The sequence below is a fragment of the Delphinapterus leucas genome, chromosome 1, assembly GCF_059928025.1.
Source record: "Delphinapterus leucas isolate spDelLeu-1000000601 "Yukka" chromosome 1, BTC_Dleu_Yukka2, whole genome shotgun sequence".
In the NCBI taxonomy this organism is placed as follows: domain Eukaryota; kingdom Metazoa; phylum Chordata; class Mammalia; order Artiodactyla; family Monodontidae; genus Delphinapterus; species Delphinapterus leucas.
In genome coordinates, this window is record NC_143129.1 from 87514393 (window position 1) to 87535615 (window position 21223).

Genomic DNA, 21223 nt, shown 5'->3' on the forward strand with positions numbered 1-21223 from the left:
TATATTCATTAATTATTTTCCAGGACATAGGTTATGAACAATAATGATGAAGAAACCAGCATGAGGTCATTCAAGGCCAAATCCAAGTCTCAGTTCCTCCACTTTCTCAGTAACCTTCATCAGCCTTAATCTCCTACTGTTAGTCTTACAGTCACAGAAGCATCTGGCACTTGAACACATCCAATATAGCACTCTATGTGCAGATCGGACTGCTCGCCAACCTCCGTGTGTCTCTTATCCCAATTGTGTCACAGGGACCTTAGAAATATGGGTTCACGTCTATATATGCAGCAACGGAGAAACATAAAGCTGGATTTCTACCTCATCCTTTTACACAAAAATTCAAGATGGAACAAAAAATGTAAAGAATGAAACTGTAGGACTTCCCTGGTGGCGCAATGGTTAAGCATTCGCCTGCCAATGCAGGGGACACAGGTTCGAGCCCTGGTCTTGGAAGATCCCACATGCCGCGGAGCAACTAAGCCCGTGCGCCACAACTACGGAGCCTGCGCTCTAGAGCCCGTGAGCCACAACTACTGAGCCCGTGAGCCACAACTACTGAGCCCGTGTGCCACAACTACTGAATCCCGCGTGCCTAGAGCCTGTGCTCCGCAACGAGAAGCCACCACAATGAGAAGCCTGAGCACCACAACGAAGAGTAGCCCCTGCTCACCACAACTAGAGAAAGCCTGCACGCAGCAACAAAAACCCAACGCAGCCAAAAATAAATAAGTAAACAAATTTATTTAAAAAAAAAAAAGAATGAAACTGTAAATGTTCTAGGAAAAAAATGGAGATGAATATTTTTGTAATCCTAAAGTGAAAAGGGAATGACAAAATCCTGCAGCTGAGAAAGGATTTAGTAATTTGACTACATAAAAGTATTAAACTTCCATATAGTAAAAATACTATAGGTGAAATTACAAGACAAAAGGCAAACTGGGGGGGCTTCCCTGGCGGCGCAGTGGTTGAGAGTCCGCCTGCCGATGCAGGGGACACGGGTTCGTGCCCTGGTCCTGGAGGATCCCACGTGCCGCGGAGCGGCTGGGCCCGTGAGCCATGGCCGCTGAACCTGCGCGTCCGGAGCCTGTGCTCCGCAACGGGAGAGGCCACGACAGTGAGAGGCCCGCGTACCGCAAAAAAAAAAAGGCAAACTGGCGAAAGTAATTTCTACACATATTACAAAGGGTTAATATCCTCTCCACACAAGGATTACTTCTATGATACAGCGCAGTGCACGACACTCTACAGCACCTAGTAAAAGTCCTGGCTTTATTGAGTGGAGTTCTTCATGGGTTGCTGGGCCTGAGGTCCTTCTCCAAGGGTCTGGTTCATGCCCAAATGCCTCTCCGTCATCAGCCTAGGTAATCATCACTGGGTTAAATAACCTGCATGTCAATTCTACCCAGTAACCAACCATACAAGGAGTTTCCTAGACATGCAAAGATTCAAATGGTATGAAAAATGAAGTGTTTTGAACATCCCACTACAACCAGTTATTTAAAGAAATAAAATAACTGGTTGGTTTTACCCAACTACAGACAAAAGAATATTACCATCTATTTTGACCCCATATCCTTGAGAATGAAAGCTAAAAGAGAGAGAGAGAGGGGAGAGAACATGAACTCAGGAGCTGGGACTCAGGGACTATCATAGTTTTCTTTAATGCCCATAAACTGGGCATTAAAAATGCTCATGGCTGAGGGTCAGTCAAACGCTGGTGAGTGGTACCATCTGGTGTTTAGTTAGAGAACTACACACAAAAGCGGCTTTACTCCAAGGTAACAAAAATGGGCATCTTAGTCCTACTTTGGTTTATACCTCCCCTGCATTACTCTGCTACACCTGTCTCCTAGCTAGGTTAAGCGTTAAACATAATGGTATTAATTCAAGCATGTAAAGTACTTTAAGTTCCTGAAAAGAAAACCCAGTTCTGGGGAAGGAAAGGCTGTACTCCCTGACATCGTTCTCCAGAGTATAGGGGCTCTGGCTAAATGCCTTACTGTCTGCTAAGGAAGTCATCATCCATAGACACATTACTTATTTCTTTTTAAATTTCCAGCCTGTACCACCTATCAGGGTACTTGTTGGATTTTTTGCTTTGTTTTTAATTTGTTGTGTGTTGTAGAACTGTATTTTATTTGTCCTAAAACAAGCTTTTTAAAGCTCTAGTAAGTACCTCCTAATAAGTGTTCTAGATCTGGACTAAAAGAAATACATTCAAGCATTCTTTTTCTATTTTTAAAATAATGATCACCTCTCAGCCTCATCTACGTAGTGTGAAGAATATTAGAGACAAGTTCTCAAACTTCTGTCTTCAGCTTAGACCTTTCTTTGGAGCTGCCCACTCACTTTGCTAGCTGGTTTCATACATACATAAGACACAATGAGTCCAAAGCTGTATGTGTTAGCCATCCTCTACTGATGTCACCTTTCCTTCCTTGTCTTGCTTAATGGTAAACTCATCATCCATAAACCCAACTAGGCAACCATTTCCTGAGCACTGACCACGTGCCGAATGCCAGACTAAGTGCACCACACACACGGCCTCAGTGAACCCTCACAACTGAGTGAAATCGGGGCTACCATGACCACTGTCCCAGCTGAGTAAATGGAGGAAAGAACATGCTTAAACGTGCTTAAACACCCTACCAGGAAACGTGCCATATCCATTTCAGCAAGTGTTCTCCAGTCTAAGTGCACCCAACTCCACTGCCACGGCTTCAATCCAAACCCATGTTTCACTTAGAGAAGGTGGGTGTGCCTGGAGTTGGTTAGACCTAGGCTCAAATCCCAGTGATGCCACATCATAACCATGGCACCTCAGATTCCTTCTCTAACCTCTCTAAATGTTTCCTCATCTGTCTATACAACAGGGATATTGAAACCTCTCACAGCAGATTCTATGAAGATAAGAGGTAAAGAACATGCCACGTAGTAGGCATTCAATAGCAACTATTAGTTCAGTGGGCTCCGTGCCTCCACTGCCTTCACTTCCTAATCTAACTTCCATAGTTCTTCTTTTAATGTAAATTGAACAAAGTTCTTTGGCGTCTTCCTACCACATAGAACAATATCTCCGTATGATTCAGGGCCCCCAGTAGTGTGTAAAGGAGAACATCCTAACTTCACCTACTAGAGGCTTACTGACACCACTGTACTAGCAAAAAACAACAGAAAAGTGAATTTTTTTAAAATTCCATTTATAGGGAATTCCATGGCGGTCGAGTGGTTAGGACTCTGCACTTTCACTGCCAATGGCCAGGGTTCAATCTCTGGTTGGGGAACTAAGATCCCACAAACCGCATGGTGCAGCCAAATAAAAAAAAATTCCATTTACAACAGTGTCAAAAAACATAACACTGAGGACTAAATTTAACCAAAAGGGTATAGTACTCTATAATGAGAACTATACCATAATGCTGAAATTTTTAAAGTCATAAATAAATAATATACCATGCTCATGAACTGGAAGATCAATATTGATGTCAGTTCTCCCCAAACTCATCTATATAGGTTCAATGAAATCCCAACTGAGTTTTCTGAGGAAATTTTAAAAGTCGATTCTACATTTTATATGGAAATGTAAAGGACCTAGTATAGCCAATCTTGAAAAGGAAAGTTGGATTCACACGACCTTATCTGATCTTGTCAGGATAGGCAAATAGATCAATGGAAGAGCTTAGCAAGTCCAAAAATAGACCCACACGTGGTGGTCAACCGATTTTTCAACAAAGGTGCCAAGCGTTTCCATGGGGAAAGGAAAATCTTCAAAAAATGGTGCTGAAACAATTGAATAACATTCATTCATTACTATATGAAAAATTAAATGAACCTCAGTTTGAATCTCATGAGGTACCCCAAATTATTGATAATATGAGGTAGAGCATAGACTAAACAAAAAAGCCATTAAAAAAAAAAAACTATAAAACTTCTAGAAGAAACCACTGGAGAACTTTATGATCTTGAGGTAGGCAAAGATTTCTCAGAGAACACAAAAAGCACAAACCATAACAAAATGATAAATTGGACCTCATAAAATGAAAAGCTTCTGCTCCTCAAAAGATAGTCAAGAAAACGAAAGCCACAGATTGGGAGAAAACATTCACAATCCATATATCCACCAAAGGACTTCTACAGAGAATACATAAAGAACTCTCTCAACTCAATAACAAAAGACAACTCAATTTTAAAAATAGGCAAAAATCCCCCAAAGTTATGCTGTATGATTCCATGTATGTAACATTTTGAAATGACAAAATTTTAGAGCTGTAGATCAGGTTCATGATTGGCAGGGGTGAACAGGGGGAAACGAGGAAGGTGGATGTGGTTATAAAAGGGCAACAAGAAGGATCCTCTGGTAATGGAACCACTCAATATCTTGACTGTTGCAGTGAACACACAAAACTACACTTGATAAAGTTGTATAGAACTAAATGTATATGTACACACACAAATTAGTACAAGTAAAACTATCTTTACAAATGAGATCAGTGGATTATCAACATAAATATCAATATCCTAGTTATGATATTATACTAAATTTTGCAAAATGTTACCATTAGGTAAAGTCTACAGAGGATCCCTCTGTACTATCAATATTTCTTTTAATTGCTTGTGACTCTACAATTATGTCATTTAAAAATTTCAATTTAAAAAATGGGCAAAAATTTTAAACAGATACTCCATCAAAGAAGATATACAGAAATGGCAAAAAACCACATGAAACAAAATGGTCTTCATAAATGGTATTCATAAAATGGAATTCAACTGGGCAATAATAAAGAATGAATTACTGGGATCTTCCCTGGTGGCGCAGTGGTTAAGAATCCGCCTGCCAATGCAGGACACATGGGTTCGATCCCTGGTCTAGGAAGATCCCACATGCTGCAGAGCAACTAAGCCCATGTGCCACAACTGCTGAGCCTGTGCTGTAGAGCCCGCGAGCCACAACTACTGAGCCTGCATGCCACAACTACTGAAGCCTGCATGCCCTAGAGCCCGTGCTCTGCAACAAAGAGAAGCCACCGCAATGAGAAGCCCGCGCACCGCAACAAAGAGCAGCCTCCGCTCGCCACAGGTAGAGAAAGCGCGTGCGCAGCAACGAAGACCCAACGCAGCCAAAAAATAAATAAATTTATTTTTAAAAAATGAATTACTGATACACACAACCACATGGATGAATCTCACAGATACTGTTACATAAAAGCCAGATACAAAAGAATACATACAGTATGAATCAAAACAATGATTGGCTACAGTGGGTGGGGGGATTAACTAGAAGGGATCCAATGGCACTTAATGGGGTAATGGAAATAAATATTCTATATTTTGACTGGGATTTTGGTTATAAGGATGGGTATATACCTTTCTCAAAACTCAACCGGTTGAACACTTAAAAGAACTGTGCATCTTACTGCATGCATAACTCAGTTAAGAAATACAGTAGTACAGGCAGTTTTCAGTTATGTAAAAATTGTGACGATGGTACTTGAATGCCTATACTTGGGGGGAAAAATTGATCTAGAATATATAAATTCCAAACTGCACAGAATATCATATAAAAACATTACATCTGGCCCCTGCCTTCCTGGCCAGTCTTATCTTCTGAAGTCTCCACTCAAATATGTGCTAAACTACTACTGAACCAAATGCTTGCAATTACTTCATGCCCCTGTACACTAATGCAGGATACTGATCTGTTAAATATGACCCTTTTTTGCCCCTAGCGAATTCCTACTTATTTTTCAATACTCATGACAAATATCTACCTATATAGACTTCTCTGCCCTTTCTCTGAGTTCCCATAAAAGGGAAACTAGCATTTATTGAGTACTTAACATACGTTAGACATTTTTACACATTACTTCGTTGTACTACCAGAATGAGAAAGTTGACGAGTTAGTACAAGTTAATGACCATTGGTGGGCTGATGTTAAATTCGCTACTTGAGAGCTGGAGAGGGAGGGAGGTAGAGCAGTTTATCCAGAAATTAACCGGAAGTCAGGCTTCTCACATTAACCAGTAGCTCAGAAGTTAGGAAGTGACAGCCCAAAAGGTATTCAATATATATAGAAATACCGTTTGTTTTTTAATGACTTTTAAAGAATAGTCAATCCTAGGAAAACACCTGACTGTAACCCCACCAGGCCAAGCAAAACAAAAATACACTTAGCTGTTCCTTTTAGACACTTACCTGTATTCTTTCTTGTCCTGTGATAGAAACAGACCCTGAAGCTCTACCGCAAAGTCCTCATGCAATAAACAATGAGAAACAGGAATGCTAGAGGGAAAAAAAATTGAAATTTTGTTTTAGGAGGCAAAGAATAGAGGTCAATATCCTAAAATTAAATCCAGAATATGGGTTTTAAACTTAAGGGTCCATGTATGACCTCTACTGGGTTTGTAAATCCCCCACACTTTTATGTCTATGTGCATTCCTCTGGGGAAAGGGCCCACAGCTTTCATCTCTTCTCATGCCCCCAAATAAAATACGACAGTAAATATACCTATCTTTTTCCTGAGGACTCAAGTTTAAAATGATACCGTGCTATGCGACCACTATAATGCGATACCTCCAAGCTGTGAATTTTCCCCAGGTTCTTCCATCATCCTTTTTCCTGATAACCTGTTAGCTGTCACTCAGTGTTGTTCACATGCCAACTCTGCAAACACACTCTACTAATTTGCTTCATGCTTGGTTGGCATAAGTTCAACTCCTCCCTTCCAACTTCTTACTATGAAAGAATTTATGTATAACATTTCAGAGTGAAGATCTAAAGTAGTCTCACATGACCTGTGGCATTTTCTTTGTCTTTTTGCTTATATTCTGGTTACTAGACATTCCAAAGAGGTCGAATTTATCAAATAACCGTCTTCATATCAAATATTATTGTACTAGTTTGTATAGCAATATGTTCTTATAAATGGTAAGCTATATAAGGACATTTTTCTCTTCACTTAAAACCAAATCTTATGCTTCTATTAATGTTTAACTCCTACAAATCTAAATGTGCTTTCATGTCTCATGAAACTTGGGCTAGGTACTGAACCTAAGAAGCTCCATATAGATATCAGAAATTAAACAGTAAACTCTGCCATAATGATATGGTGTTGATAGCTTGAGTATTTTTGTTTGGTCCCTTCTATCTTAAGATTTAACACTGATTTAAATAGAGTCACTTTGTATTTAATTAAATTGGATCCCGGTAATTTCTTTCAAATGTAAAAACTTATTAGAAGGCTAAGAAAATATTTTCTCTAAAAATTTATTTTCTAAATCTGAAAAAGGGTAAAAATCTTCAACTTAGTTTCAAAGCATAACAAAAACACAAATCATCTAAATCATTTGGGGGAAACATGAGAAGTTAATGTATGTGTTGAAAAAATACTTTATTTTCTAGTATGGATATCCATTATGTGCCTTACATATGTAGAAAAATACCTTTTCTAAACCAAGTTAAGTAGAAAGCAGGAAAAATGCATAATGATGTGACAGTTTAAAATTTCACATAGAAACTGTGGACACTTGGTACTGTGAAAACATTAACAACACTTTATGAGAACAGTATTAACTTTCCTCACTTCAAAGAAGATGCTTAATATTTCTGGGTCTCAGCTTTCACCTTTGTAAAAAACTAGACTGCTGAATCAGATTTCTGATGTTTCTTTCAGGATTTCTGATGTTTCTTTCAGCTTTTATCCCTAATTTGTTTCTTTGGAATATCAATCTCACCACTTAAATGCAGAGAATACTATTTTTAAAGGGGGCTGTTAATCTGACTACCAGAGTGTTCTAACTTCAAACATTTAAAAACCAGTTGGAGGGCCTCCCTGGTGGCGCAGTGGTTAAGAATCTGCCTGCCAATGCAGAGGACACCGGTTCGAGCCCTAGTCCGCCAAGATCCCACATCCTGCGGAGCAACTAAGCCCATGCACCACAAGTACTGAGCCTGTGCTCTAGAGCCCACGGGCCACAACTACTGAGTCTATGCGCCACAGCTACTGAGCCTATGCACCACAACTACTGAAGCCCGCGTGCCTAGAGCCTGTGCTCCACAACAAGAGAAGCCACCGCAATGAGAAGCCTGCGCACCACAACGAAGAGTAGCCCCCGTTCTCCCCAACTAGAGAAAGCCAGCGTGCAGCAACGAGGACCCAATGCAAACAAAAATAAATAAATAAGTAAAATTTTTAAAATAAATAAATAAAAACCAGTTCGGCCTAAAACTAGTGCAAAGCTGGCACCAGTTCATTTCTGCTATGCCTGTATGCCTCACTTAAATGGGAAGGGGGTAATGTTCAAGCAGGAGAAGGGAGGGTCAAGGCCTGACTGGTGAACAGAAACCCAGAACTGAAAAGGGCCAGAAGGATCCAGATGTAGCCAATCCTCCATGTTATAAGTGAGGGAATTGGCGGCCCAGAGAGGGAAAGTAACCAGCCTTGGGTCACACAGGAAGCAGTAGCGGAGCGTGTCCCTAACATGCCACGCTTTCCTGGGATTACCAACTACTTAAAGGGCCCTGGCTCCGCAGACCAGGGGTCCCAGCTCTCCTAGTCCTTGTGGGAAGCCGGGGAGCCGGAGACTCCTCCTGGGAGGCCACGCGCAGTCGCAGGGAATCGTGCCCAGCTCGAGACCTACTCGGTGGCCCGCACGAAGCTGCATGTGTCCGCCCGGCACACGTAGAAGCTCTTTCCTTTATTCGGGCCATCTCGGACGCCGGTCTTCAGAAAACATAAGGTCCCTGAGGAGAGAAGGTCAACAATGATTACGCCACGCTAGGCTGACAGACCCCGAAGGACCCTACCACCCTGACCTCCTACCGTGCTGTGGACACCCAACTACTTCCATCCCACTGCTTCTTTCCTCTTCCCCGAAACCACCCCCACCCCCAACACCTGCTTCCGCCTTTTACTCCGCCCTCCTCACTCAGGAACCAATCGTCACCCACCTCCTGTAGTCTTAACCCCCATAATTCACCGCCGCGGCCTTAGCCCCACCCACCCTAGCTACAATCAGTCGGGAAGTGTGCTCACCTCCAAACTAGGCTCGCGGCGCGCCGAAATCAAAAATGAGGCGAGGGGGCGGAGGGGGGAACCAGGTCTGGTTGGTGGGGCGTGGCTGGTGCTAGAGGGAGGCTTGGGGGCTGGCAGGGCTTCCGGGCCGAGGGAAGCTTTGTTTTGCAGGTCTTGGAAGACGAAAGAACGGGACTGTGAGCGGGGCGACTCTAGCGTATATTCATTTAAGAGCTAAAGGCGGCCCTAGAGGAAGCAGACGTTACAAACTCCTCTGCAAAGAAAGCGGCCTTCTCCCGGAGGCCAAGAGCGCCTGGAGCTTTGCGGTCATCTGCGAGCCGGGGCCTGGCGCTAGTGGGCGCTCTGCCTCCGCGAGGGGTCACTGGGGAGGGGAGGAGTCCCTGAGAAGCGGCCACCGCAGGAGGAGGCACTGGATTTGCAATTTAGGGGCGAGGGGTGGGGCGCGAGTGAGGGCTGATGGGGCGTCCTTTAAAGCTGCAGGGTGAACTGGCAAATCTATTGAAAAGCAGGCATAAAGACTAGGGCTACACAACACAAAGCGCTAACCCATACATATCTCTCTTGACAACCTGGTGACATGCGCAGCATTTTAAGGACCCCCGACACTCATAGACGTTTGAATGACTCACCCGAGGTCAGAGAATTAGCGAGTGGGCCGTCTGCCGACGGGTGCCCAGGGGACAGCGCAGCTGCCTCCTCTGTGTACTCAGTGTTCTCTAGGCGCTCGGTGTAGGAGACCTGAGTTAGAAATGTCAAAGTGGAAACAACGGGAGAAATAGATTGTCTTTGGTGAAAGGGAGTTTTATTTTGCACACTTCGTATTGTCAGACTTTTTCTACTAGTATGCTTTTTGTAATATTAAAAATCGAGGGTGAAGTTAAAAGAAAGGGGACTATTTGAAATCGTAATCAGATCTCTTAGTCAACAAAAAGGGAGAAATAGAAATCAGAGACTTATTGCAAGAAAGATGGCTTCGTCTTACAACTACTGAGGACCATATGTCCAGACATATGGCGTGTGCAACTGTACTTATGGAGACCGTAGGACAGGAAATCTGCAAATTCTAGGAAATCTGGGCTATATGATAAATGTAAATGTCCTAGGGGTTCCAGAGGAGGGGAGACAAACCTGAGGTATCATTTATTTATTTTTTTAATAGATTTTATTTATTTATTTATTTATGGCTGCGTTGGGTCTTCGTTGCTGCACGCGGGCTTTCTCTAGTTTCGGCGAGCGGGGGCTACTCTTCGTTGTGGTGCGCCAGCTTCTCATTACAATGGCTTCTCTTGTTGCGGAGCACGGGCTCTAGAAGCGCAGACTCAGTAGTTGTGGCGCACGGACTTACTTGCTCCGTGGCATGTGGAATGTTCTTGGACCAGGGATCGAACCCATGTCCCCTGCACTGGCAGGCGGATTCTTAACCACTGCGCCACCAGGGAAGCCCCAAATTATCATTTATTAATTAAATGAGCCCTTATTAGCATTTTTTGTGCCCAATGTGGACCACGTGCTTGAGAAATATACAATTCGTTTATTCATACACAAAGTTTAAGATGACTATTTTTTTCTTTTTTCTTTTTTTCTTTTTTTTTTTTTGCGGTACGCGGGCCTCTCACTGTTGTGGCCTCTCCCGTTGTGGAGCACAGGCTCCGGACGCGCAGGCTCAGCGGCCATGGCTCACAGGCCCAGCTGCTCCACGGCACGTGGGATCCTCCCAGACCGGGGCACGAACCCGCGTCCTCTGCATCGGCAGGCGGACTCTCAACCACTGCACCACCAGGAAAGGCCTAAGATGACTATTCTAACCACAAAGAGCTTGCTCAGTATTTGGAGGAGACAGAACTAGCACATACTGAACACTTAAAACAATGTAAAATAGTATTTAAATGTCAAGATGAGCGGAGTTAGCAGTAAACTCTGTAGGACTAGATAAAGATGTGTCTGGAAGCAAAGTGGAGTTAGTTTATACATAACTATCCCTTCTGAAACACCTATAGATAAACGTAGAGACAGGAAAGGAGCAAAAAACAAATAAATAAATAGAGGCATTTTCATTATTCCCAGATTGTAATTCTTGCATTGAGAGTTTTTTATGCACATTTTTAATAGATGCTGTATTAAGAGAAGAGGACTATGAATACTGGATTTGCAGGAAAAGGGGCATGATAATTTAATTATTTATTGAATAATGTCTTTTTGAAACAAATAAGACAAAATTGGGGCCCCTTAAATATCCCATTGAGGAAGAAGCTCTTCCTCTGCAAGTATTCAAGCCAGTATCAGGTCCAATCCCATGAAAGCGTGCACAGCCAAATCACAGAAAGGGGAAATATTTCTCCCATAAATTTGGAATACGCTAGAACAAAATGTTTAAGCTCTGGACAGTTTGTCCCACTTAATCATATTTATAAGAGTGAAAATACAAACAAATTTTTTTGTGAAAGGTGGCCATAATATTGGCATAAACTATAGTGAATTATACAATATACACTTTTCAAAATACATACATCAGTGTGTATATATTAACTTATTTTTAATTTATATCCGTAATTAGCCTGTAGACTCTTGGAGAGCCCTTTGGACACGATGTGCTTTATGGACCCCTATTTTGAGTAAAGTTGAGACTTTGAGTTTGTTTTTCTTTAAAACTTGATTGGTTCAGAATGAATGGCTAGGCTAGGTCCTAGAGCTAGATAGTTTAAATCCACAGGTTAATGAGCCAATAAATTCTTTCTGTATGGGGCTGGTCAAACGTAAAGTATGTGATGGAACTGTTCTAAAACTGGATCGTCGTAATGGCTGCACGACTATATACATTTCCCAAGACTCAGGGCACTGTACACTTTAAATAGGTGAATTCGATGGTGTCTAAATTATCCTTCAATAAAGCTGTTAAAGACAAAGATACACTGTATAAGCAATGCCAAAACATCTGCCTGGAAAATAAAACCTAAGATCAATCACCTAGATGTTTTGACACCCTAAGGAAATTAATGGGTGAAGGAGTAAATAGTAGAAACCCTTTAGTTTTAGATGGCATTAATCCTTAAGCAGAATGGTTCACTGACTTGTGGAATAAAATCCAGAGTGGAGCAAACACTCATTTTAATTCTTGCGGAAATGAAACAGTTGTATTTTATCTGGTCAGAATTGTGCTGGCTGGCATATATTAAACATGACAGGCATCCATAAGATACTGGTGGTGAGAGTACCAGCTAGAAGTCACCCCTTGACATCCCTGTTACTGTCTGCATTGTTTTAAAATAATCAGCAAGTCCAAATTTTAAGTTATTTGTAAAATGCCAAGTTCTATGCAACCTTTACCTTTACTCATTATTTTAAAAAATGAAATTGTCCAAATATGTTTTTCCAATTAGCTGATAATCTAAGTATATTTTGAATTTATATCCTTCTGGGTTTTTGTTAATTGCTTTGGGGTGGGGAGTGGTAACTAATTTTAAACAGTAGATAAAGGATTTTTTGTCCCCGTGAGGCACATTATTACTATAGGGAAACATCACTGTAGCCTAACTCCTGAGGTATATTTTGAGATAAGTGCTTTTACACGCATTCTTACATGTAGTTCTCACAGGTACCCTGGAAGTGGGTGTTCTTCTATCCGCATTTTAAAAAATAGGACACCAAAGTTTAGAGTAGTTAAGGAGCTTGCCCGAAGGCCATGCTATTAGCCACTTCCTTACAGAGCCTCTCCTTGAACTTTGGAACCAGAAGATGAATCTATTCCTGGCTTAAAGTCAGAAAGCTGACACTGGACAGATCAGGGACTGGAAGCCATTTTGGGGGGACTCCCAATCCAGTTCTTGCCACTACAGTATTTTTAGGAAGCATAAATTATTCAGTGATTCATTTAGATATTTAACCTACACATAGCCAAGCATTCAGATATTTCTGTTATACAGACGTGGCTCAACAAATCCAAGACAAAAAAAAACAAACCAAGTCCTGCCATTTTATAAGTGATCACTAGGTAGCAGCATATTAACACAAAAGCCAAACACAAGGTCCACCTTTTCTGCTGTTTTCATTCTTTTTATTTAACGATATGTAATGGTAATTCGATTTCATTTTATTTTGTGCCTTTCAAATATATGACCATTTTAAACTTTGATAAAGGCACAGTCAGGATGAGAATATAGTAAAGACAAATCTGGTTAGAATTGGAAAATTGAAGAGATTTTACAACTTCTTTTGTTGTACCATATTTTGTATTACGTTCCGAATGTCACTGGTCTTAAAATATTATCCCCAGAATGGTTCAAATCAGGCCCTCCTTCATCCGCTTTTCTTTTTTAGTAAGTGTACGATTCAATACTTTTTTAGTAAATTTATAAAGTTGTGCAACCATCACCACAATCTAGTTTTAGAACATTTCCATCACCCCCCAAAACTTCCCTCAAATCTGTATGTAGTCAGTTCCCACTAACACCCCCAGCACCAAGGCCACCACCTATCTGCTTTCTGTATTTATAAGTATGCCCTTTGGGACACTTCTTATAAGTGGAGTATACAATATGTAGTCCATTGCCTCTGCCCCCTTTCATTTAGCATAATGTTGTGGGGTTCGTCCGTGTTGGAGTGTATATCAGTGTTTCAATCGTTTTATTGCTGAATGGTATTCCATTATACTTGGATTGTTTTCCCTTGGGGTTTATTAGGAAGCATGTTGTTATGAACATTAACAAGTCTTTATATAGACTTTTTTTTTTTTTTCATTTCTCTTGGATAGATACCTTAAGAGGAATTGCTGGTCAGGTGGTAAGTTTATGTGTCAATTTTTAAGGAGTTACCAGCTGTTTTCCAAAGTGACTGTACCATTTTACATTCCCAAGAGCAACATATAAAGGTTCCAGGTTCTCCACATCCTTACCAACACTTGTTATTGTCTGTCTTTTTTATTATAGTCATTCTAGCAGCTGTGAAGTGATATCTCAGCTTGGTTTTAATGTGCATTTCCTAATGACTATTGATGTTGAGCTCCTCTTCATGCGCTTATTAGCCACCATCTTCCTCTTTCATAATGGTCTTGAAAACATTTTTTCCTTTAAAGGTTTGTATGAAACTTAAACTAAAACCTAAGCAAAATTGACATTAATTGTTATTAACTCAAGGTGATCAAAGAAATATTAATGTATAATGTTAATGTTTGTAGAATGTTAAGTAATAGAATTGCATATATAATTATAGTCTTTTGAAAAATGTTTTTTTTTTTTGCGGTACGCGGGCCTCTCACTGTTGTGGCCTCTCCCGTTGTGGAGCACAGGCTCCGGACGCGCAGGCTCAGCGGCCATGGCTCACGGACCCAGCTGCTCCGCGGCACGTGGGATCTTCCTGGACCGGGGCACGAACCCATGTCCCCTGCATCGGCAGGCGGACTCTCAACCACTGCGCCACCAGGGAAGCCCTGAAAAATGTTTTTAACAACAAACTATTAACTCTTTTTAATTGAAGTATAGTTGATGTATAATAATGTTATACAAATTACAGGCGTACAATATAGTGATTCACAATTTTTAAAGGTTATACTCTATTTATAGTAATTATAAAATATTGGCTATATTCCCCGTGTTGTACAATATATCCCTGTAGCTTATTTTATACCTAATAGTTTGTACCTCTTACTCCCCTACCCCTATATTGCCCCTCCCCCCTTCCCTCTTTCCACTGGTAACTCCTAGTTTGTTCTCTGTATCTGTGAGTCTGCTTCTTTTTTCTTTTTTTCGGGGATCGATTTTATTTGAGCTTCTCACAGTGGTTAGAGCCACCCTGTCTTCAGAACAATCACAGCACAGGAAATGCATCACCGAGACTGCCCAGAAAAGTCTGACCAGCTGAATCTTATTGCTTAAAATACACATTCGCAATAACTTGCCAAAGGGTGATGTGCCTCACAGGGGAATGTGTTAGCATTTGCAAATCTTCCAACTGTAGCACCAAACCCTCGACCAACCCCTTTCTTCTCGTTCACCTGGAACACCAGACTCCCTCAAATCTCCCCGGCCCCCTCCCGAGTCCTTCAGCTCCCTACTTCCGTCTTTCATCACGCAGGGCAGCCTCATGTAGCAGGGACCAGACTGTGACGCTGGACTCGAGCCCAGCTCCAAGGGCTGCGTTTTCTTCTTCTCGTGCCTTTCGCATTGGATGCTGCAGTAAACCCAGCAGTAAACACGTGGACCAGTTCCCCACTCTGACGAGAAGGAATCCTGAGAGGGCCAGAATCCATCCCTTCAACCAGTTAACTCAAGCAGGGTTCAATTTGGTAAAACTTGATCTCCTTTGAGACACTTCAGTGAGTTGTTTGGGATAAAAACAAACAAAAAAAAAGTGGCAGGAAAGGCATCTGAGGGCTGCTGGCACACTCCTGCCCACTCTCACCACATACCAGCCACGCGCTGGACCTCAGCAGAGGGAGGTAAGCCCTACGACACTATGGTGGCCGCCAAACCCTCCTGGCAATTCTGGGCAGGGCTGACGTCTGGGCCACAGCCAGTCCAAGCTGGACACTGAAGATCCAGTCCAGCTTCTGTCTGAGGTTCCACCGTGGCCTTCTGTCCCGAGCGGTTGTGGACACCCCCGGGGGCTGCGGCCGAGGGCCAGGAGCAGCTGAGGGAGGCAAACAGGCTCAGAGCACGTTTCCGTTTACAGGGAGCAGAACACAGGCCTCCGAGTGTCCACGGAGCAATGTGCAAATTGCAGTGATGGGTAGAGTAAAACCTCTACTTGGAGCACAGGAGCTCTGGCAAACGTGGGGACTGCCGCCGACAGCGCTGCTCAGTACGCCCAAGCGCACAGTCAGACGTTTGCTCAGCAAACAGTAAATGCGTAAAAGAAATTACCTTGAGAGGGCTGCGCCTGCTCCAAACGCGTGGGTAACGTGAGCAGAGAGGCTGCCGTTCCAAGTGTTATCACAGGAAAATAGGGCTGCGGGCTCACACACAACAGACACACACAGGTTATCCAAAATGTCGCTGTATACAGACTGCACTTTGTTCAACGTGGATTTTGGTTTTGTAGACTCCAAACTCAGACACTCGTTCACCTCACAGCCTTGGATTTGTCTATATTATGTGTATGTGTATATATACATATATATATACACATATATACATGTGTATTCATATATATATATATATATATATATATATATATATACACCTTCCTTTCTTACCATAACATCAACGCCTAGTCTGAATGTCATCATTCAAGAGTGGGGGAAGAACCAAACTCTTCATATGAACAGGGCTGGACGGGGAATGTTAGTTTCGGCAGTTTGCTTTCTCCATTCAGATTATTCCTGTCAAAGCTCAACTGGTTTTTGAAGCCAAACTACAGTAATAAGGATCCTGTGGTCCTTCAGGATGGCTGCTTTCACCCTCCTACCTGGGCCACTTAGACACTTTACATAGGCTACAAAAATTAGTTACCCCACTCAAGGCGGGGTGGAGCAGCGAAAGGACACGAAAACCACAGATAACCAAGACATTTTTTCCAAATGGCCAGTTTGAAAAAACAAACAAATAAACAAAACAACTTACTCAGAATCAAGAGAAAATACTGTGTGAGAGTCAGGCTGCGGAACCGCCCTTTCTCAGGACCCACAGCTTCCTCATTTGTTCGTAGAGAACAGTGAGACATGAAGGCCGGCAGATGTGTTCTTGGGATGGGGGAGGGTACTGGTCACCTGTGGACACAGATCAAAGGGCAGAGATGCGGTAAGCTGCACCTCTATCCACTGCCACAGTGCAGGGCCTTCTGCTCACCCGCAGAAGTTCCAGAGATAGCCCCCAGCCAAGCCTGCACACAAAACATCTCCTTCTGGCTCAACTGTAGTCAGGACTCTTTGAAGGCCAAGTTGGGAAAAAGCCACAAATTTTCCTTTTCTAAAACAGAATTCTTGCCTGCTCACTGGTCAAGTTCTTATTTTCAGCTCGCTTTTGTTGTTGTTTTTTTTTTAAAAAGAAAAAAAACAAAGAGAAGGCAGGTGTAATCTTCCACACTGAACCAGTCCGCGGCCAGCCAGGACCTGCTGGGAAGGGGCCCCTCCAGGATGCATCGTGCCACTTTGATCTCATCACCTGGAATTTGAGAGCAAAAGCCCTTTACCAACCCACCACGAAACCGCCGGTCAGCTCTCATCCTCCCACAGGAGGGGCCCAACTCCGGCTCCAGAGACACTGGCAGCGAGGGACGACAATCCCCGGACCACGGGGGCTTCACCCAGGGCTGAGACCTGCCACCTCTCTCAGACTGAGACGCGGCGAGGTTCTCAACTCACACCAGAACATGAATCCACTCCATCACCAAGAGTCACCTCAGGGCACAGTCTCATCCTCTCCTTGGAGGCTTCTGAAACGCACATCTCTCTGACCCAAGCAGGTAGTGACACGTGACTTGAAAAGAGGTAAAGGGGGACAGGGTGGGGTATGAGGAATGAGTCACAGGACAACTTCTCGGCTCTCCGTGACACTGTATCTATGGGGGGCGAGGCACCCACGCCCCAAACTGTACCTGGAGATGCAGGAAAACGCAGGAGCAGAGGGAAAAAAAAAAAAAAAAAAAAGGAACACAGTCACTTAATGCTCCTCTCATGGTTCTCCCCTACCCCGGTTGCGTCGCCAAGTTCTCGGGTGCAGGCGGGGCCTGCTCTAGCTTGGGGAGCTGCTGCTCCGGGAGTTTGGGGAGTCCTGCTCGTTGATGGTGTTCAGCAGCAGGCAGGCAGGCAGCCGCGGCAGGTGAGGGCGCCCGGGCTCCCGGGCCTGCTCCTCGGAGGACTGGCAGAGCCCTTCCTCCTCGTGGCCAGGGGGCCGCACGTGGCAGCTGTCGCAGAAGTCCAGGGGCCCGTCCAGAGCATCGTCGATGAGCGCGTTGAACTCTTTGAGGTCGTCATCATGGTGGCCCCAGTTGCACACACACACCTCGACGCCCGAGTCACCTGTGAAGCGGCGACGTCTGCCGGGCGTCTTGCCTTTGCTGTCAGGGAGGGCGCCGCCCTGCTCGGAGCTGTACTCTTTCAGCAGCTCCTCCTTACGTTCGGAATCCTTGTCCAGGAAGGCCCCAGGGTCCACCTCCCCCAGGCCGGCCACAGAGCCGCTGGGCTCCATCCTGGGGGCTTTGGTGGCTGCTGCTGGGTCTGCTGGCATGTTGGAGGGCTCAGGGTCAGCGATGCTCGGGGGTCGCGTGCTGCTTCTGCTGGGCCCGGACGAGGGGCTGCTCTGAGCCCCCTGGGAGCCCCTGGTGGGGTCGGCGCCCGGGGGCTGCCGCCTGTAAGGCCACACTGTGCAGACAGCTGCTGCTGGAGCTGGAAGGCACTGTATGGTGGGGCAGGAGTCGGAGGTCGGTTCACCACTTCCTCATAAGGAGGTAGTAAAGAGTTTGGCAAAAACCTGAAATGAAATGGCAGCGCTGAGTAATTGTGGGCTTCCCGGTAGGCGATCGGGTGGATTTGATGTTGCCGCTGCTGGGCCTGACGGCGGTGCTTGGCTCGGCGGTGGTGGCACACGCAGCAGCAGCTCAGCAGGATGACGATGGTCCGCACGAGCCAGAACCACCAGAGTTCATAGCAGTAGCTGCAGCACTGAGACCGTCCACAGCAGTGTCCTGTGTCACAGATGCAGCTTTGATTGTTGGGACCCACGCAGGTTTCCTTATCCTGCGGGGGTTCAGCCCTGGCTGACAGGGGGCTGGGCAGCGCCTGGAGGAGCAGGTGCGCCACGCCACCCAGGAGCCTTCTCCTCTCCATCCCCCTCCCCCGCCTCCTCTTCCCTCTTCTTCCTGCTTCTTGTTTGTTATATTTCTTATATTCCATATAAGTGAGATCAGGCAGTGTTTGCCTTTCTCTGACTTATTTCACTTAGCATAATACCCTCCAAGTCCATCTATGATGCTGCAGATGGCAAAATTTCATTCTTTTTTATGGCTGAGTAGTATCCCACTGTGTGTGTGCGCGTGTGTGTGTGTGTATGTGTGTATAGATATATCTCATCTTCTTTTGACTTCTTTTAACAGACTATTAACTTTTAAGACTATATTCCATTTGTATACCTCTGAGAGGTTGGGTTGGGAGACCAGAGCAGGTTTCATTTTCTGCAATTCACATGTATTGCTCTTACGACTTAAACAAAAATCTAATAAAGATATTAAAAGCAGATGCAAGGGAAAAATAACAGAAGACATGCACAAAATTAATAATAATGCCAATTAAGGTGGAAGGCTTATTGGTAGCTTTTTTCTCTTTTTCCCCATTTTTCTATATGGCCTGCAATGTTATTCTATCAGTTGTAGGACCCACATCTCCACACCTCACCACAGCACCTCTTAAACTTGCTTAGTTCTCAATCTAGCTATTTAATGCTGACCTTCCTGTAATTAATCCTTTCTTGTACTTTCTCAATTCATCCCATTTCCTTTCTGGTATCGAATTTCAATTTTATAGCAAGATCTATTTTCCCTTAACTCTATTCTAGCTAGTTTGCTTAATTCTAACCTTATCCTCAACTCCAATTCCAAATATTACTAGAAAGAAGGGACACTTCTCACTTGTTTTGTAAGACGCTTGCCTCTTGAGAAATTAGATCACGTAGAGTCTCAAGGCCACTTGTGGCTCTATACTTGTTTTCTGGCAGTCACTCTGAGTTGCGTTTCTTCTGGAAGGCCACAGATGACAGTAGGGCAGATTCCAGGTTCTCAAGTTGAGAACGAATACACTGCCCAGTGCTTCAAAGCCCTCTACCATGATGTTTTGGGCCTCCCTAGAGGCTGGGCTCTTCGGAGCTGAGGAAACTCTCGCAGAGTTCTAGCTAGTTCTCCCTACCTTTCCCTTCTGAGTTAACCTACGTGCTGGAACAGAACAGCCTCTGTTTTCTGCTATTTTTCAGTACTAAAACAGTCTTAAAGAACTCATCAACCTTTTTATAACGTGAATCAGATTCTGTCTCTCCTTGCCTAAAACTCTTTAGTGGCTTTCCATTGAACTTAGGAGAAAAGTGTAAAGCCTCATCTTTGTTCGCACAGGGCGCCATGTGACCTGGCTCTGCCTATTTCTCCCTCTCACCCCTGCCATCCCGTTCCTCGCCTCCCGTGTTCCAGCTACGCTGACCTGCTCTCCCTTCCTCAGTGTGCCCAGCTTTGTCTTACCAAGGAGGCCTTTGTTCATGTTGTGCTTTCTACTGGGAGTGTTTCTCCTAGTTCTTTAAAAAGCCTATCCCCTCACCCTTTAGGTCTCACTTAAGTATCCCTTCAGTGAGACTTTCCCTGACCATTTTATCTATGGAGGGCCTTCCTAATCTTTCTCTATCTCAGCACCTGTTTGCTTTCTACAGAGCATTGAGTTTATAGTAAGTTGTCGCTTACCCCGTTGATTGTCTCCTCCATCGATTATATATGTAGGTGCCAAGAGAGCAGCTTATGTTTTGCTCACCACTCACTATATACACGGTGCGTAGAAATTCAATACATACATTTTAAGTGAAATAAATTGAACCATAGAGTGGAAGAGACCCTAAAGTCACCTCGTGTGTCCTCTCAAACCACTCCACATCAGCCCTAATGGGTCTAAGTTAGAAAATTCCTGTCACAGCAAATTCTCTATTTGGGTATCTCAAAATGTCAATTAATTCTAATGTATATTGAGCAGAAATCTATCTTTCTGTCTGAAACTTCCCTTTATGGGTCATCTGGAGTTACACATAAGACACTTAATTCTTTTCAATGTCACTTTCAAATATTTGAATATGACTATCTCATCCTCCCCACACTCTACACATATTCTCAAATTCTTCAGAGAAACTGCTCCAACTGCTTCAATTACTTCTCTCCTCGCCAGACCCCATCGCGGGCATTTTTCAATGAATGTTTGCTTAATTTGAGTCATCTCAAATAGAATTCAGTATGAAGAATACTGTGAGATAATTATCTCCTTTTTTTTTTTTTTGGATATGACCAATTTACGTATGCAATATAAATCTGCAAAAATTTTTTCTCTCTCTTTTCTAACAAATGTTACGCTACATAATATGTAATTTGGAATACGTAAATATATGGAATATATGGAATATGTAATATACGTAATTTGTAATACATGTATATGTAATATATAATATATGTAAATATATGTAATTTATATCAAGAGTGCAATCAACCAAAACCACTGCTTTCATTACTCATGCATGAA

The 21223-nt window shown here is 43.4% G+C and overlaps 1 protein-coding gene and 1 pseudogene across 4 annotated transcripts in view; both read right to left on the reverse strand.

Moving 5' to 3' along the window:
- TTF2 (transcription termination factor 2) overlaps positions 1-8915 on the reverse strand; it is a 44463-nt gene extending 35548 nt beyond the window's left edge. For all 4 annotated transcript variants that reach the window (XM_089917101.1, XM_022583960.2, XM_022583959.2 and 1 more), the window contains exons 1-3: positions 8824-8915; positions 8642-8744; positions 6197-6283 (exon numbers count right to left, since the gene is read on the reverse strand). In XM_089917101.1, coding sequence (XP_089773227.1) covers positions 6197-6283; positions 8642-8744; positions 8824-8851 — 218 coding nt within the window. In that variant the 5' untranslated portion in view covers positions 8852-8915. The remainder of the gene's footprint in view (positions 1-6196; positions 6284-8641; positions 8745-8823) is intronic.
- Positions 8916-11197: 2282 nt separating this feature from the next.
- On the reverse strand, positions 11198-21223 carry LOC149750671 (WW domain binding protein 1-like pseudogene; annotated as a pseudogene).